Raw genomic sequence first — 18,775 nt, 5'->3', positions numbered from 1 at the left:
GCCCCTGAGGGAGCGGCCTGCTGCGCCGGGGCAGCGGGGTGGTGATGGCGCAAGGCACCGGAGAGCTCGGCCCGGGCCCACCCGCACCAAAGGAGACCCTTCGGCGGGAGGGGGTTTGCTTTTACCCGGTGGAGCCCCACGGGAGCGCCGGAGCAGCCAGGCCGCGCTCAAGCAGCCTTCCCCGGGGTGCTCAGGGAGCCGCTCTGGTTCCAGGGCTTCCTTTAATAAAAAATTAAAAATTTATCTGAGTGAACAAGCTTCTTCCATGGAATTGCCGGTAGCAAGCGTTCAAAAAAAAAAAAACAAAACCAAAATAAACCAGGGATTTCGAGCAAGGAGTGTTCAGAAACGGAGGCGTGTAATAGCTCCATCTGGTGACGCCCTCAGCGGCAGTAGAAGATGGAAGCTGTGGCAGGAGAGAGGCGTGTGGGTCATCTGGTGCAACATTTTTATTGATGGAAGCAAACAGATAGGTGTGTTAATGTGCTTCTGTGAAATTTATAGGAGCTTTGAAAACAAATGGACGTACTATGCCTTGTAAATGTGACAGTATAGGCAACATTTGTTATTTTTCCCAAGGGTTTCTAGTAACTGTTAGAACAGCTTAACCAATTCTCCTCAGGCATGAAAAGATGTTTTCTTAAGAGAGAAGTCTAAACATGCCTGAAAATTCATATTAACTTTGTCAAGAACAGTAATTTGGAAAACTTTCCAAAATTCAGATAACTTTTTTTTTTCTTTTTAGCATAGTTACTTCTAAGACTTCCACACAGGAGCTGATGGTGTACTTGACATGAGATTGCTGATCCAGAGTCTAAAAGCAGCATCAATCACTAAGTGAAGGCATATAAATGTTAGAAACAAAAAAACTGAGTTCCTGCTTCTGGCTCCAGAAGAATTAACGTTATTAATTCTAGGAAAACACGTGGTGTCTGTAATGCATGGACGTGTTGTGTTTGAAATGTATCTGTAACTAGTTGGATTCTTTGCTTTCAAATCAAGAGATTTTGAGATACTTTACTGCACCAGCACCCAATTAGCTCCCCTTTTTCCCTTCACAGTTTTGCTTCAGACACATACAAAAGATGCAGAAGCAACAAAACAAAGCTTCTGGTGGATTTTTTAAGGTAGTGATATTCAAAGAGGGAGATTTAGACTGCATCATACTGCAATCCAAACATCACACACTGGCTCTGGATGTTTTTATGCATTGGTAAAGTGGAAATTGAAGTCAAAAAAAGGCCCTAAGTCAGCATCTTGACTGGCAAAGTCATACAACTTTGATCTCAGTATCACAACTCCAAATGCTGTTATTCTAGTCCCTAGTAACTTTGATTTGTACTAAAAACAGAGATGGAGCTCTGCACATTTTCTTTCTATGACCTGTCATAAAACCCAGCTTTGATGCAAAAATCAAAACCACCCTATGCAGGTCCTTTGCTCCCCTTAACATGCCTCAGAAGCAGCTATTTTTGCGTCACTGTTCGCTCAGTAAAGTCCTGGCAAGCACGTTATGAAGTTTGGTAAGATCTGAGAATAGAAATGATACTATGCAGGGATTTAATGTTACAGTTTCTTGCCAGCGGTCCTTACAGTGGCACAAAACTTGAGCATGACTCTCGCTGGGGCCCTTTGTCACAGGTGAAAACCTTGCATAGGACAGGACAGGCATAAACTTGAGCTTCTCATCTGAGGGCTTGAGGTAGCAATAATGCCAGACTATGGGCAATGAAATCAACTGCTACTGTTTTAAAGCTTCTCAGTATATGTAATTGGTATTTTTAATCATGTTATTCTGAAGGAATGAAATACATTTTATGCCTATTAGCTGAAGATACTAATAAAGATGTTTTTTAGTCAGCTCCAAGCGTGGCTCTTTACATCGTATTTTCCCCTCCAAGGAAGCTCATGTCTTCAGTAATCTCATGAGTATATGACCCCTCTTGTTTTCTAGATGACAGGGTTCTTACTGTAGTGTCCCATTTAATATGAAGACACGCAAAAGAACAGAATGTATTTTTTAATAGTCAAGTCTTCCAGCAATTGCTGAACTCCACAACAATTGTCTGCCTTATGGAACTGAGCCAGTGTGCTGGGAGACAGAGAGAATGTCCCTGCTTATGCCAGAAGACATTGCTTATCTTAAAGGGACAACTTTCTCAGGCCATCACCCAGACTACCAGTTCATTCCCTAAATCCCTGCTGCCTTTCTTCAGTTAATTATTAAATCACTGCTTCCTCAACAGGAAGCCCAAGAGATCACTGTTCACTCTGAATATAGGATTGTTCATATTTGGAGTATTTATTGTGGCGAAACAATTCATAGGTTTCTTTTAAAAGACTTTTTTCCATGTTTAGGAACAAATGGACTCTACATGAAGGAAGGGAAAATCATACGTTGTTTTGGAAAGAACAGCAAATATAAGGGCACATGCAAAGTTCAAACAGTCTTTTAAATAGTTTTCTCTCAAAATGTATCATTAGTTTTGTTCAGCTTCTCTAGCCTGTAAACAACTATGTAATCAATGAAAAAATATTGAGGCCTACCTTTAAAAAAGAAGTCTCCAGTATTAATTGGTAATAATAGTAAAATCATATGCAAGACAAAAATATTAGGATCTAGCATGCCTGTCCTTTAACAAGTTCTATTCCAAAATTATATTACATATATTAATTTCAACTTTGTAAATGTTGCATAATCTCAAATCTTTGAGTAATCAGACAGTGACAAAAAATGATTAAGAAACCAGACAACCTTTCTGTATTGTGTACGCTATTCATTTCAAACATTACTTGCTAGTAAAGTGCTATTACAAGCAAAATGAAATTGTTAGTGTCTATCGAAAGCAGATGACATTTTAGTAATATTCAAATTGTATTTGTTTTGGCAAATAGTTAAAAGCTTAGACATGTTTGTTTAACCACCCAAAACTAATTCAGTATAAATAATACTCATTTCCAATATTTCTATGCTAAAAGGCACATACTAATGTTCCAGCAGTTCGTTCAAGTGAGCTTTTGCATGTAGAGGTTTAATTGTGCTTTTAAATAGTTACTGATTCAGTATGACCTTGAAAGTGACATTTGTGCATGTCTAAAATACCTTCTCACAAATGAATCTCACACTCGGAAGGTGTAATTTTGTTAAGATTAAGATTATATATATCTATATAGCTATGCTTGTTGATCTCTACAGATCTACATAGATATACACATATACATATATTCATACATACACACACAAGAGGGTATCTTCTGGAACAGCAGCAGAAAGTGCAGTCTATACTTTTTTTGAATTGTCTTCCTAATAGAAAGTTCTCAATGCAGTTTTCAGATATGAATTGTCTTGGGATTTGTGAGATCCAAGGGATTATTTGTGATATTGCATGTGTCCCAGATTACTTTCTTTCCTCACAGGCTGCTTCAAGCTCACTTCACTTCCAGAAGAGATGATTGGCAAATTATTTTCCATGTGATACTGAATAAGATGACCCACACTATCAAATATATGGTCTTTGGTTCTCACCTAATGAAAGAAGCAAAAGAATATACTTATGGTTAGATTGCACTTGTAACTAGCTGGACATGAGCCTAGCGCATTGCGGCCAAAAGGCATTTAAGCCACTGAACTCACTGGAGCAGGATCATTAGGCTGTAGGCAGCAGCTCAGACCTATCCTTTGACCTACCATTAGCTGACGTGAAAAAGCAGAGAAGACTGCATGTATGTAGAACTGGGCTGATGCTGCTAAGGGGAATGAAATAACCTTCTTTTTTTTTTTCCTCTCTCCACAGAAAAGAGATATTTTCCCCTAAATCCCACTGAGGCTTACTTTTCTCATTTACTTTCTCCTCTGAGAGATGTCGCTCACAAGTGCTCTTCTAGCCCTGAGCAGAAGCAAGTAGAATTCAAGTGACGACAAACCAGCTCTACTTTTTCTGTTTCCAGAAGTGTGTTACTAATCAAATTCATTATTTAATGTTAGGGTTATTTTTCTAGCAATATAACAACGGCTCAAAGGATGTATTAAGTGTATACAGTAATTATCAGCAGCTGGACTAACAACAGTGTTTAAGTACCTCGCTTCTATTTCCATGGTACTTTGGTGCTTGTAAGTTCTTAAATTGAATTTTCCAACCTACTGAAGTTACTGGCTACACTAAATTAAACTAGATGGAATCTGATCAGTTCTGTTTTGTGGAATGCACCCATGCAGTTTGACCGAAATATCTGAGCAGCCCTGAAATTTCAGTATATGACATGTTCATACCTTGCCCTCAGGATCCACCAAGAGCAGATGCTTTGCTTGCCCTCCCTGAAGTCCACTGAGGACGTACTGACCAGGTGACGTTGTGCTCTCTCGCACCAGAAAATCCCCATCGTTTACTAAGAGGCTCTCTGCTGCTTTCCTGTTTAATTTGCCATGGTAACAATCTTCATTCTTTAGCTGTTGCTTTATTTGCGGCGGAACACAGAGACCAGCTGTGTTGCTTGTGGCACTCTGCAGAACAGCTTCCGGTAACTCTAAAATTAAACGAAAGGGAATGTATTGGACACTTCACCTGGAACTACATTCTAAAAGGATGCAAGACACTTTTTTCTAGCTTTTAAAAAAATCCAAATTGTTCAGTCTTGAAGCTGTAATCAAACCAACCTTACAGACTGTAATAATTTGCACACATGAATGCTCACAACCCTCCAGTGCATTAGGTAAAATTATCACACCATCTCCTCCCATACCTTAGATGGGAAGCCTTGGGTCGCTAGGCAACAGGGATTGGAAACAGGAATTTTTCTGATGCTCTACTGTTTTGGGTTTGTATTTCTTTGGTTGTATTAAAAAGTAAAATCTTCCCTGTAAAAACAAGATTACTGCCGGGGTTTAGCTGCTTTATTTTTTAAAATCTAGTTTTTCCTTCTTCCTTAACAAGCTCTGAAGATATTGTTACAGATCATTGGGAGAGTCATGTTGAGTGGCTCCAGCTATGTGCAGGAATGTGAGACAACATGGTCAACATAGCCAGAAGGGAAGGATTACAGCATGGTGCATCTGCTGTGAAAAAGCAAACAATTACTGAATGTACTAACAAAACTGAATGGCTTGGGATATAGCCAGTCAAACTGCAAATGATTCACAGGCAGGATTCTTCTAAGGAAAATAAGAGGATACCACTTCTTCAATGGAATTGTGCAACCTAAGGCTCCTCGGGATATGGCCTGTTCCTTTTAGAGTATGATACAGCCCTGGGCTGGAGATGTCTCAATGGTCACAGATCTCCTTTACTGAAATTCTGTCCAGACCTTTGCCCACTTTCTTGTGCGAGGCCAACTCTGATGGAGAAAACAAGCAGTGGGAAGCCATAAAAGGCAAAGCTAACCAAGTATTTTCAATAATGCGGACAATCAGTAGCAGCTATATAGGCTTTTAATGGATATCCACCACTGAGTCTGTAAGTCAAGATTTAATTTGACATGCATTTGATACTACTGATCAAACAGTTTGATTTAGAAATTGTTGGATGAGATTCAATGGTCAGTTCTGCAAGAATTAAGAAAAGATTCTCATAACGATCCCACATTGACCTTGCTGTCAATTAAACACTACCGCCTGTGAAGCAAGAGGCAGCTGAGGCCAATTCTACCTTAGAGTGGCTAAGAACTTGAGAATACAGGAGAACCCTCCTCCTTGAGGTATGGTGCAGTCCCAAGCTTTCATATCATCTTAAAGACATTCTTATTATTACTTGTGGAACACCATTGTATCAGTCAACTACAGAAGATGAAAGGTTACTCTGCTTGCTTAACATCACTATTGTTACTCTTTAATCCCCTTTGTCTTGAATTTAAGCAGCAAAAAACCCAACCAGGATGGATTTCTTCCCCCATCTTTTCTATATTTCTTACGGGGAAACCAAAATCTTTCTCCATGAGCACAGATGACAAGACCCCCTCTTTTCAAAGCTTAGAAAGATACGGTATTGCAATGGGAACCTACTGGCCTGACGCAGTGGGCTCCCGTGGGTCTGTGTTGTTGCTGTACCGCGGGCTGTACAGACTGCAGACTGCACGGTCTGTGTGTTGATGTAACACGGATCATCAAAAAGATCTGTTTTGTAGGCAGGCTTCAATAATGTTGCCTCTTTTTTTGTCTTCTGTGATCTTTCACCACAATTACCTGCAATTAGTATATAGTATGCACAGATTTCCTCTATTTTTTTTTTTAAACTCGAGTTAAAATAACTGTAAAAGCTGAAATAGGAACATTGTTCTTATATATCCCACTAAGTCATTCAGAAGGAAAAGAACAATGGCAGATGAACTCATTTTTCCTTATGGCTAGAAGGCACAAGGTACACTATCCAAAATGACTTAGAATGAAGTTTTCAAAAATGTTCCACACTGGTTCAGTTCTGCTTCAAACAGTGTCAGCAGTAAACCCCCCACTGATTGAGAAGAAATTATTAATATGACTCTACAGAGACACAAGCCATATACGTTGTTCGCTGCAAAACCCTTTCCTTCCCCTCTGCACCACAACAAAAGCCTGTGGGAAGCTGAACAATTCTCTCTTGCTATTCTGGTGGAGCAGGGAAGATGGAGGAGGTTGGCGCTTTGTGGCTCTGCCTGGAGAGCCAAAGCCACATCTGTCAGGTTAGGATCCAAGCCTATGAACAGGGTAACAGAATATCCCCTGCAGGGTATGAAAATAATAGCACTGCAGCAGCCAAATAGCATGCATATTTTTGCTCTTCAGCAAACGTTTTATTCATAGATCTATTCATTCATTCTTTTATTTGTTCACCCTCTCTTTGTGGGAACCGTTTGATTCTCCTTTCCTTAAATGAGAAATAACTCAAGAAACTAAACTATCCCCCTGCAGACTGGGTAATGGATGGCTTCAGAGTGGTGCAGGTGGGAATTCAAAAAGGACCTCATTGTACAGTGAAAGAGATGCTGAGGAAATGCGCTCAGGGCATCAGCTATGGCAAGGGAAGTCCAGAAAGGGATGGAGGCTGGTGTCCTGGAGAGCAGGTTTTGGTGAAGGCAAACTGATCTTGGGCACAAAGCTTCCCCCCAAGGCTGGGGAAGGACACCGTTGCACCAAGAAGCCAGTGACGCTATAAGGAAGGGTACAGGCTCTGTTGGAACAACCACCTTGATGCCAATGGTTTGGGTCTCATTGAGCATTTGCAGGGGAAATGGGCATTTTCAGAGACCGATAAGCAACAAAGCATCTTCCTTTTTCAAAGACCATGAAAGGCAATAAAACAACAAAGAGTATGAAAGAATAAAAAGACAAAGAGCTACTGTAGGGCACCATGACAAGTAAAATGAGTAAGTCTGCCAGCAGACATGAAGATAGATTAGTGGCCTTCAGAAAAGCTGTAAGGCCTTTTTGTCTGTCCTTTATCTAGGGAACTAGAAATGACCCACTAAGCAGAACACTTTTCATCATTGTATCAAAAGCCAAGGAAGGGGCAGCTCTTCCAGGCAGTCTGCCTCTGTTAATTCTCCATATGCGTGAGAAGAAAAAGAGAGTACATACCCAGAGTTTTGTTTTCTTCTGGACAATTTTCATATATATTGATGAATGCTGGGCTGCCTGTCTGTAGAAAAATTGCAAAAACAGTCACATAAAGTAGTCCCTTAGAAGCATCGGATAACTTTAAAACATCCATGCACCCGTTAACTGGGATACAGGTAACTAAACGCATCTTCTTCATCCAGAAAGTCCCACCTCATCAAATAATACTTCATATTTCATGCTGATACTCTTCTTTCTACAGGGTATCCTGTTTGGACACATGCCAACCTCACAGAGGCCATTAACTGCCCAGTTATGTATCTAAGGTTTAGTATATGCAGTGTAACTCCTAGGTAATAAAGTTCAGTTTTTTCTTATAAACGTTCCTTGCAATAAAAACAAGGAGAAATGATACAGACATCATGGTTTGAAAGTGAAATGGTCATCAAGTTGTCTGAGCAGCATTAGAAGGTCATCAGAACTGAAAGGCAAAACAAAAAGTAACAACTCACGGAAAAAAGGCATTTGCACTTAACGTGCTGCAGGGCAACTCCTTGCAACAATTCTGGCAAGCTTCAAATGCGCTCTCAGCGTATAGTCAAACATCTTTTTGGAGAACTGTGGGGGAGGCAGAGACCACCAGGCACACAGCTGAGATGGGGGCTATGGTGGAGGTTAACCAAGTGACAAATGGATGGAGCAGCTCGCACGAGAACCTGGGAGCAGCTGCCACCAGAGACAAATAACAGCTGCCAGCGCCAACATTTTAGACAGCACCAACTGGATTCCAGCAGGCACATCTGAGTGTGCTCCCTCTGAGCAGAGCAGTGGTGCCAGCTTCCCCGAGTCGGGAAATGCTGTCGTTTCCAAGAACTCACACAGCAGGCTCTGAAGCCTGTGCAGCCAGTCTGAACTCTGCTGGTTTTACTCCCTGACTGATCGGTTTTTATTCCCCACTATCCCAGAAAAGACCCACAGATATATGGATCTTTTGCTGCTGTGGCTGATTTAACAGAGCCTCTGGAAACCCTCCAAGGGTAATTAATGTTGTACATACATTGCAATCAGTTAATGTTGTATGTATAGGTTGTAGAGCATAATGGACAGAATGAAATATTTATCAGATCACAGAATCAGGAGCCAGGAGGTCCCAGATTTCACAAATGTCCTTTCAGACAAGCCATTTAAATCTGTATCTATTTTCTTCTCACATCTAACATGTGAGCAAGGGAATATTACTTGATCTCCTAAAAGTACTCTAAGGACAAAGCAGTTAATATTTAGAAAGTGCTTTGGGATTCAATTATGTACTAAGCATCATTAAATCTAGCCTAAAAAAAACCTTTTCCCAAGATAATCAGGACCTGGTTCTAATGTTAATGCCATGCTTTACACCACAGTAACTCTTTATTATTCATTCCCATAATAGGCAGCGAACTGTTATCCCAGAAGATGCTGTACTTACCAAGCAATGCTGCTTTTTGCACTGTATAAGACAATTAGCCCTTTGGTCTGTTTGCACTTTCATTCGCATGTCTAACACTCCACCGGTGGGAGGCTCTTTCCCTGGAATTTCGTTGTAATATTCATGATCCTCCCTCTCCTGTGAATTCCCAGCTGATCCATTAGCATTTGCTGCCTCACTGAAAAAATATGGGGGGGGGGGAAAGCACAAGTGATGTAATCAACTGCTTTCTAGTTTAGGCAAACATCCCCAGTGTCCGTGCATCACACAATACACATATTAGCCATACAGAGACTATAAAGGGCTTTGGGCCTGAACTTTCAGAGCTGTTTATTTTTCCAATTAGTTCTTCCGGAATTAAATATGGAGTCATCACAGTTTGGGATGTAGGGAAGTACAGTCACTGTCTTAGCATCAGACAGCCCACATCCCTTTTCCTTTGACTTGAAAAATATATGAGCCATCTACTGAAACAGAGAAGAGTGCCAATGCATCATTCACTAAGGTGCCCAAAATGCAGATGGTAAAACTAATTCCTCTGGCTTCTTGTCTCCACTGTATAAATCTAGGCGTTGCAGGATGGACACACACATAAGACTTTCAAGAGAGAAGTAAAACCTCATGGCATTTAGTTAGAAAAGCATGCAGCCATTTTAGGAAGTCAAATCCTGATACAAAAAAAAAAAATAGTTTGAGTGGAAGGTACCCCAATTTTAATAATCATAATCAATATAACTGTTCTGTTTCAGCTTGAAGAAAACACCGAATGACACAAAGTAGAGCACCCAATGTTTTTCTTCAGCTAAACCAGAACGATGATAGTTTAAATGTACAGCTGATATGCTGCAAAATAGATAGGTGCTTCCTGTACTGTCTCCGGTCCTGAAATAAAAAGCTGATCTCAAATCTTAGTTCTCTGATTAACAAGAACATAATTGGATAAAAGGCCTTGAGCAGGAAAGAGATAAAGTTCAAGTAGCTGATTATGTGATAAGCAGTGCAAGTATTTGATTATGTGATTCATAGTAGTTTGGAAGCGAGTGACTCATTCACACAGCAATATCCGACTCCTCTGCCCCAGGACGGTTCTCTGAGGCTGGCTGCAGGTTGGGCTCAAGGAGGGAATCTAATTCGCCTCTTCCATTTCTCCTTGCTCCAATTTACTTGTGGCATAACTTCGCAGCTTCAGAGGAAAGGCTCTTCTTCTGGTTATTGTCCCCAGGGAAAACAGACCAGTATTAGCAGTGGAATGGCAAGAACCACTATATACACTGAAACCAATATAAACTGGAGCTGGGGCTGCTGTTACCAGTTCTGTGGCACTGCTTTAGGCACCGTACCAGTGACACCACCTGCACAGTGACTCCCGGTGCCCACGATGCAGTTAAGCAGTGTTACTGCTTTACCTGCTTGTGGGAAGTAGCAAGCAATCAAATTTGGCATTACAGTAAAGAAAAGATTTGAGAAAAATAGACATGGCTAACCTGTGAGGAGAGCCATAAATTAGAGCAATTGTGTCCCCAGTGCAATGGAAAAAGGGTAATTGAAACGGGGAACTGCAGTCCAGAAATTAATCTAGGCCTTATATTTCAAGCAACATGCAGAGGACAGGGCTTCATCCTTTAAAACACCAAGCAGTGGCTGCTGTTTCAGTACATGAGGCTGGTCATACCAGGTGGAATCTGAGGCTGCTGCCAGGACATGAGCAGAGTAGCAGAACGGTGAATTACAATGGCTTTTTCCCCACCCCACACTTTCCACAGCTGCAGCAAGCTTACACTTGGCATGGGTCAGGACCAAGCTCAGTATGTGCGCGCACACACGTATGCACAGTACTTACAGAGCTGAACCTACTTGGGCAGAGTAATTTGAACATTTGTTCAACTCACTTGCATGACTTAAGGCTGTTTTAGCTAAGGAACAATACAGCTAAATTCTGTGTGATGCACCTGTGCGAATGTCACAGAAATCAATGGAGTTTACTGAAATAAGCTAATTTTAGTCTATTATACCTTGTACGTACAGCATATATTACAATCAGAGTATGTCCAGAAAACTAGTCAAAGCATCTTATCTGTAGATCACTCTTCAGAGCATATTATTTTCCTGAAAAGTATTATAAGAGAAGGAAGCTGCCAGTTTAGCGACTGAGAATGTGCTGACCTTTCATTAGGTGTAACCAGGCTAGATGGATTCTTCAGGTACTGTTTGAACCGGAGCTCAAAAGCCTGTCCTATGGTGTTTATCACCTCCTGCGCCATCCCATTGGGACATTCCAGGATGTGGCATGCTGCAAAGAGACACCTTTAATTAAAGTAAGTAAATGCATTTTATACCAGAAAAGAGACACAAGCGATATTGTTTACAGCAGAAAAGCTGGGCATGAAATTATGCATCTAGATAGCTCTAGGACATTACCCAGAGTGAGATTTTTGATGTGTTAAGGAGGTTGCTCCAGGTATTGTTTTAATCACAGTATCAACTGACACCTCAATAAAAGAAACTCTCCATTTATGCTTCCTGCATGGAGCGCTCCTGTCCCTCCTTCTCCCTCCCTGCCTGGCAGTAAGCAGAAGCAGTGGAGAGCACCAGCCCTGCCAGTGTGCAGTTATGATGTGAAACAGCACAAAACCACAAGTACGGGTGGCTCCGGCAGCCAGGGGCAAGGCCAAGGCTCTCTTGGGGCAAGACAGTGTTCCTGCCACCAGTCCTTGTTCTCATGCACAACCTCAGGACACTCACCCCAGCAGCGCGTCCTGTGCCCAGGACCAGCTCTCCCCACTGCGGAGCCACCCTGAGATGGTACTCGGGGATGGTGCTGGGCCAGATGCCAGCACTGCCTGCAGCCTGCCAGGGTACAGGAGGTCTGCACATCCCTGCATCAATACTGAGACTTATTGCTGAATCCACAGGGTGCCCCAAGTTAGTCAAAATAGCGGTGATGGAGCTACAGAGATGTGGCAGGCCAGACTGTAAGGCTCCAGCCCAGCTTCTCCTGAAAACATCCTGATCTTCCGAGCCATCCATGGCACCTCAGAGTAAGCCCTCCTGTGAGCTGTCTGCCAACCTCGGAGCCACCGGCAGTGTTGCTCTGAAAACTGTTTGGCATGAAAGAAGCAGCCACAGGCCAGTCTTTCTTGTACTGCAGGCAAATAATGGGAGTGATGGAAAGGGATCTTGCCCCCTGGGTTAGCCTCCAGAGGGGAGGAGGTCTCGTACACCCAAGTGCAATCCCCATTCTGCCTTCCAGCAACATACGCTGGAGTCTGGGTTAGATGAGGAGGCTCCTTCACTCCCCTTCCCCCACCTGGAAGCTGACCCAGAGCAGGGCAGCTGCCCACCTTGCCAAGCCTGCCCTTCCTCCCCAGGCAAGGCCAGCATGGGAAGACTCCTACCCCTGCATGGAGCCAGCAGCTCCATACAGCTTCAGTCAGACCTGAGGACTGTCACTTCACTGCACAAAGAACGTGACACTTAAAGCCACAGCCTCAAACCATCACCCATATCCACACAGGAAAGTCAGAAATTGTACAGAATATTGACCTGTTTAGTAGCCTTCTTGTTCTAAAACTCCAACAGTCCCTTGGTAAAGCAATCATACAAACATGTATAACAATCTGAAAATTGCTTCCGTACCTCTCTGATTAACAGGATCTTTGGCTACATATGCAACGTAGTCTGTTGTATCCTATAGGAAAGAAGACAACAAATGTATTTGACTTTATGAACAACCCTACCACCAAAGGAAAGCAATTAAGTATAAAGAGATATATTTTCAGCTTTTTAAAGCATGCTTCTTTCCGGGAAAACAACCAGAGGTACTAACAAAGTGGGCTATGGGAAAAATCAGTGACACACGGGTGGCTATCAACACAGTAATTGTCCTGGAACCTTTTTCTTGTAATAAACGCATTAGACCATTTGGCATTCTTTGCATCTTCAACAAACTGTGTATTATATTCCAGACACTGCCCCAGGAGTAATTCCTCATCAGCAGGCAATGCTGCTCTCTTCCACCACTCCCACGGAGCTTGAAGCCTCTCCGGTGTAACGCATGAGGGCTGCGTGCCTGCCAGTCACAGCTTTTAGCTGGGACAGTCCTTAGCAGTATCAGTGCAAGATAAAACACTGCTAATATATTGCAAAGGACAAGTTAAAGTGCTCTCTATGTGTAGCATGAAGATCGAGTTTTGAAGGCATCTTAGAAAAAGTTAATCTTTAAAACACTGCAGAATACAATAGGTATCTGATCTCAGTTGCTGCTGCCCGACTTTAATCTGGCTATGATCAGGTTAAATGACTCTCCATCTCAAGGCTGCTGCTGAGATCAGACAACCTCCATATAATCGGTTGCCTGTTTCAGACTCTCTTTCCAGCCAACACTGAACTAATCCTCACTTTTCCTAGTCAAACTGAAAAGGAAACTGGAATAGAAAAATTATTATTTCAAGTCACACTGCAAAAGCAAAGAGTCACTTGATAATTCAGTGTTATAGTAAAAATGGTGAGGTAATGAATAACATTCTTTTAATTATTAAAGATGCATTTTGTTATTTTGGATCTTTAAGGTGGGATGGGGAAAACGCAATTTGCAGCTTAAAGGCATGACTCTCTTGAGGGAAGATGCAATCAGCTGGCAGGAAACAAGGCCCTCATTTGCAATATGCACAAGAACAATCATTTAATAATTCAGAATGAATGACACAAGAGGCAAGTCTTAGGGCCAGCAGAACTTGTCCTAGATAACTTTTTAAAATCTCCTAAGCTAATATCATTAAAACAAAGCAAGCTAAATATTTCTTATGCATTTAGTGAACTCAATTTCCTTCCTTTTAGTTTTTTCTTAAAGTTCATAAATACTTTAGGATACACTTTTAAAATAAATTACATCTAGAGATCAACTAGACACTAAAGTAACTGGAGCAGTACCTGCTATTTTTATATCTTTGAAATGTTTATGTACATGCATGGATGACTTTGCTTCAAAATAAAGCCAGAACAGGCTTTATTCTTGGGCAGAATATTGCTAGTCCTCAACAGCGCAGAGGAACACTGAATTGCACTTAGACCCTGAACGTGGGGGCAGGTGGAAAGACACATTCTGTGGAAACTATCTCCCATTTTAAAGGTAAAGGGAATTTTAAAAAGTTATCTGAACAAGCCACCAAAACCACCCCTTATGTGAAATGCCACTAGATTTACCGTTACCACTGCTGAGCAAGACCTCCATCTTACATATTCTCCCAGTGAGAAAAGTGTCACCAGCTGCACCACCAAGCCCCTTCCTCACAGCACATCTGTGTGCAAGTGCATCTCTTGGTGGTTCTGCCGCTATTCTCTGACCAAACCCAGCCCTGCGTAGCCTGTGAGATCTGATGGGATCGCTGTTACAAGAACAATGCAGGATAATAGTATCAAAAAAACATGTAAACGAGCCCTGGAGAATTACTCAGCCAACCTGCTGAGCAGAGGTCTGAAAACACATCCCTGAATTTTCCAGACTGGAAATGTTACATAAAGACAAACTAGACAGCCAGCATCTAGGGTTCGGTACATACTTCAGAACCAAGTCAGCATAAAGATATATTTAAATTGTTTAACTATGAAGAAAGCTGGAATTCGGAAATGAAGCATTGGGGTGCTCAGCACAACAGCACGCCAGTGCTTGGAGCTACCTGGAAATCCGCATCAGGAAGGGTCTGCAAAGCCCAAGGACTGTATCGTACAGTGTGGCATATTAGGATAGCACAGGCAACTAAAGGTGAAAATTGAACTTCGACTCCCAAAATGCCTTAAGCTTTAAACAGGATCTTTCTGGATGTGGTACTTCAGCAGCAGGCCCGCGCTGCACCTCCCTTCTGGGCGCAGGACCGACAGCACAGAGCCTGCACACGCGCTCCCTCCCCTCTTCCCAGCCCAGCTCCAGAAAGCTCCGGCTCTCAGGCAGCTTGGGCAGCATCTCTGAGCAGCTGGGCTCCTTACGTCACCCACATGGCTCTCCAGAGAAGATCTGTCAGCCACACAGGGCCAGTTCCCAGCTATTTTCCCTTGCCTGCTCCTAAATCCAAAGAGGCAGATCTGTCATTTTCCAGTCAAAGCTGGATCTGGCGTCCACCCCAGCGTTATCAAGAGCATGACCCAGAGCCTCCTCTTTTCCCTGTTTGATAGCACAAGAGCAGGGAGGCATTTAACAAAATTGAAGGGCAGACAATTAAAAAATGATTAAAAAAAAATACTGTTTTCCTACCACATGGAGTGTGAAATTCAGAATGCTGGCAGGGCTGGGCTTGCCTAGATTCAGAGAATAGGGCATGTTTATGGATGGCAAATGCCCTGCTTATAATCACTGCAATAAAGAGTTTGGGAGAGGACAGAAAACCTCTTGCTTGAAAACATCAATGATCTCATGACTATGATACTAGGAGAAAAAAACCCCACGTATCTGCAGGAAAAAGGTTATGCCACCTCTGTGTCATAGAAGCTGTTTGTTAGACTCAAAAATTCATCTAAAAATTTAGAGATGCCAATGCTGAACACTTTTGTGACAGGTATTGGATTACAGGGAGCACATTTAGTGCTTGTGGGGATAGGAAGGGATGAAGCAAAGTATTTGCAGGTACTTTTATTCTTATAATAATTTCATTATACCTGCAGAAGTGTACCTTATAAATCAATACTTACTGGGTCACCTCCAGAAGCAAATGAGATGGACTGCATGTGATGGTTGGCAATAATCTGAAAAGCATGACAAACTAGTTAAACATGCTTATGTGCCACACACTTAGAAAACAGTAGAGCATATATCTTCATAGAGCAAGCAAGTTCATGACAACCCAATCCATTAATACATGCACGTATCTACCGTGAAGGAGATAAAAACAGGAATATTTTTGAGACTGCCTAATCTTGTCTAGTAATGTCTAGATCCCCGAGTAACCTTCCCTAAAGGGTTTTCATAATGAGTTTGACCACCAACTTCTAACCTGCTCAGTCTGAAGCTAAATAAAACCTTGAAAGGGGAATAACTGGAGACACTGGATGCATTTACAAAGTCTTGAGATATTAATTCATCTTAAAATTATCAACAATTTTATTTAAATGCCTGGTGTATATAACGGTGGTGTTTTTACAAACAGGCCCCATTAATACTCTGGTCATATTCTCTCTCACCACTAGCACCAAACTGTGACCTGGCAGAAATTTCACTAGCCAGATCGAGCATTGGCTTTTCTTGGTTTCAAACACTACCTCATCTCAGGAGACAAACTGTTCTTCATTATAAAATCAAGTGCAATAAATTATGCAGATGCGAACACAGTGAAACATGGCAGCAATGCACGAATAGAACAAATTGGATTTTCCATTTGCAAAGCTCTAGTAATGAAACAGAAAGAATTGCAAGACAGTGCCCTGCAAGCCTGGGCATGCAGTGAACGGGCACATGGGTGTAATTGGAAGATCTGTCCTGCTGGCTTTTAGTCCCGTTACAAACAGAACAGGTTAGAAGGGCCATACGTTAGCTGCCAAGCCCAGAGTTCCACCTGCTGCAGGTAAGCCCTTTGCTGCTGTACCTGAAAGGTCAAGAAACCCGGTGCCATAAACCCGTATCCCTCCTAGCACAGAGGTCCAAGGGACCGGAGACCTCTGTGCTGCAGGCAAACCCCCAAGAGCTGCTTCACACTCAACACAGCATCAGCACCGGTCAGTAATTCCCCACAGCCAGCGAGCCAAAACTACCTCCCTGATGTTCCCCTGCTCCAGCTGGGAGTGAAACCCACTGCTGGCCCCAGGCGAGATCACACTGGGAGATGAAGCCAACAGTTGATGGAGGCATTATGTGGGCAGGACAAAGCTCCTTATCACACCTGCCAAGAAGGAAGCACACCCCAGCTCCAGGGCATGATCCAGGCTCTCAGGAGCACATCTCGATGGAGCCCAGAGACTTTGCATAGTATAACTGATTATGCATATACGTTACCCAGCTGTAGAACAGCTCCGAACACCACCAAAGCCAAGCTCTGACTCATTGTTTATATCAATTTCATTTTTTTCCTAGGACTTCTCAGAAACTCCAGTCAGGACTAGTGCCTTGTTTGTTAGGCACTGTACAGCCAGAGACACACACAGAGAAACAGTCTGCCAAGCGCTTAAGGATCCCTCCCCATGGAAGACACCATCACAAACAAAAAGGACATGTACTACATGTCCAATTCCTCCAAAGTGCTCTCATTTTTAAATTCAGAGGCATCATGTAATTCAGCTTTACCAGGCACCCACAAGAAGACTAAAGGGTACTGCTTTCCCTTTGAAGCGCCCAGCCTTTCCTTCAGAAGCCACAAAAGGAGGAAAATACAGTGGCATAGAGAAAAGGACACTGATTTATATGTATCCTACCTGCTGCGTGTCAACATTAATCAAAGTAAGGCTGCTTGTTGAAATGGTCAGCTTTATATTCACGCCAGAAAACTGAAGGTTACTTTTGCCAAGTACAGAAGACAGAAACTTCACTGGAGGCTTTGAACAAAGAAACAAAAGAAAGAGGCTGTCAGCTGAGTCTGTCAGGGGCAGAAACACATCAAAGTCAAGTAGATTTTTACAATATCTTATTGAGAATTTCAATGGAGCATGGACAATGGCTTGATCAGATGCAAATAGATCTTCTAACAAATATCAGCCTTGAACACAATACTTGTAGGCATGGGTTTTATGTCAATAATGGGAAAAAAGTTTTAAAGCAAAATCCCAGTGAGCTAAATGTTATAGCTGGCTTCGTAATTCAGAATGTGTAGTTTTCTTGCTGAACTCCACCCCGTTTCCTGGGGATAAAGCGTTTCCGAGTAAATCAAGAAAATCTCTCATACATTAATTTTTCAGGAACAAGTTCATTCCTCCCAAGCCCCATAGTTACAGAAGGGAATTGGTAAGTTCTACTGGACACAACCCAACAGCAGCCATGGCTGTTGCCCCTCATTGCATCCCAGTTATTTAATAAGCGATCAGCCCACTAAACACTGCCATTTTAGTTGTGATTTTTTTACATATATCAAATAAGTCAGGTAACCCTCCAGCGAATGAGCTCCTTCTTCCAATCAAAAAAATAGCCTCTGACATTTTACCAGCCAGAACCTAAAACTTGTAAAGCACTAAGCACTGTGAAGGCTGGTAGGAGCAGGAACTCTGGGCAAAGCATTAATCCTGAAGAAAATAAGGCAGGACATTGCCCCAGCCCCAAAGTCAGCAAGCTGAACACCCTGCTGCAAGCGCTTTCAGATTATACAGAGTTCAGATGGATTCATGTGACCTAACTCCAGTGTGAACAGAAGTCTGTTAGGGAATCAGGTATCCAGCTTATCAAAAGCAGATATAGAAAATTAATCATTCAGCTAAAACAGTATTTACCTTCCGCTTTTTTATAGCTCCATTTGTACCTGATACAGCTTCACACAGTCGGCTTATTGCTTCCCTGCAAACAGAAAAATACAGCACAAACTGTTGGATCATCCGTAACAGGGCCTGCAACTCTGCAATTTATTGTTATCATCCCACTTATAAACAAATCTTCTGAAAGGTCTTTCACATTTGTTTTTCTTTCTTCTTTCCTCCCACTGTTAAAAAAAAAATGCAACTACTTAACAGAATACAATGATTCAGCAGCTTGGTTTGGGTTGATTCTTTTTCTTCACAAAACACATCAGTTTCACGTAACAAAAATCTGTCTTTAAAAAAAATCCCCATCAACTAACCACAAGAAACTCAAACAACCTAACGCCTTCAAATCCTTTTCC

The 18,775-nt window shown here is 42.2% G+C and overlaps 1 protein-coding gene across 3 annotated transcripts in view; it reads right to left on the bottom strand.

Annotated features, from left to right (window-relative positions):
- Positions 1-2,434: 2,434 nt before the first annotated feature.
- The window catches only part of SHC4 (SHC adaptor protein 4), a 36,440-nt gene continuing 20,099 nt past the window's right edge, over positions 2,435-18,775 (bottom strand). For 2 of the 3 annotated variants that reach the window (XM_037394070.1, XM_037394068.1), the window contains exons 3-12: positions 18,390-18,453; positions 17,385-17,504; positions 15,672-15,725; positions 12,627-12,678; positions 11,154-11,280; positions 8,991-9,168; positions 7,547-7,607; positions 5,996-6,175; positions 4,271-4,524; positions 2,435-3,526 (exon numbers count right to left, since the gene is read on the bottom strand). In XM_037394070.1, the coding sequence (XP_037249967.1) occupies positions 3,371-3,526; positions 4,271-4,524; positions 5,996-6,175; positions 7,547-7,607; positions 8,991-9,168; positions 11,154-11,280; positions 12,627-12,678; positions 15,672-15,725; positions 17,385-17,504; positions 18,390-18,453 (1,246 nt within the window). In that variant the 3' untranslated portion in view covers positions 2,435-3,370. The remainder of the gene's footprint in view (positions 3,527-4,270; positions 4,525-5,995; positions 6,176-7,546; positions 7,608-8,990; positions 9,169-11,153; positions 11,281-12,626; positions 12,679-15,671; positions 15,726-17,384; positions 17,505-18,389; positions 18,454-18,775) is intronic. The other variant, XM_037394069.1, reaches the window with a different exon arrangement.

Source organism: Falco rusticolus, chromosome 7 (genome assembly GCF_015220075.1).
Source record: "Falco rusticolus isolate bFalRus1 chromosome 7, bFalRus1.pri, whole genome shotgun sequence".
Taxonomy (NCBI): Eukaryota; Metazoa; Chordata; class Aves; order Falconiformes; family Falconidae; genus Falco; species Falco rusticolus.
This window is presented reverse-complemented; position numbering and strand designations above follow the sequence as displayed.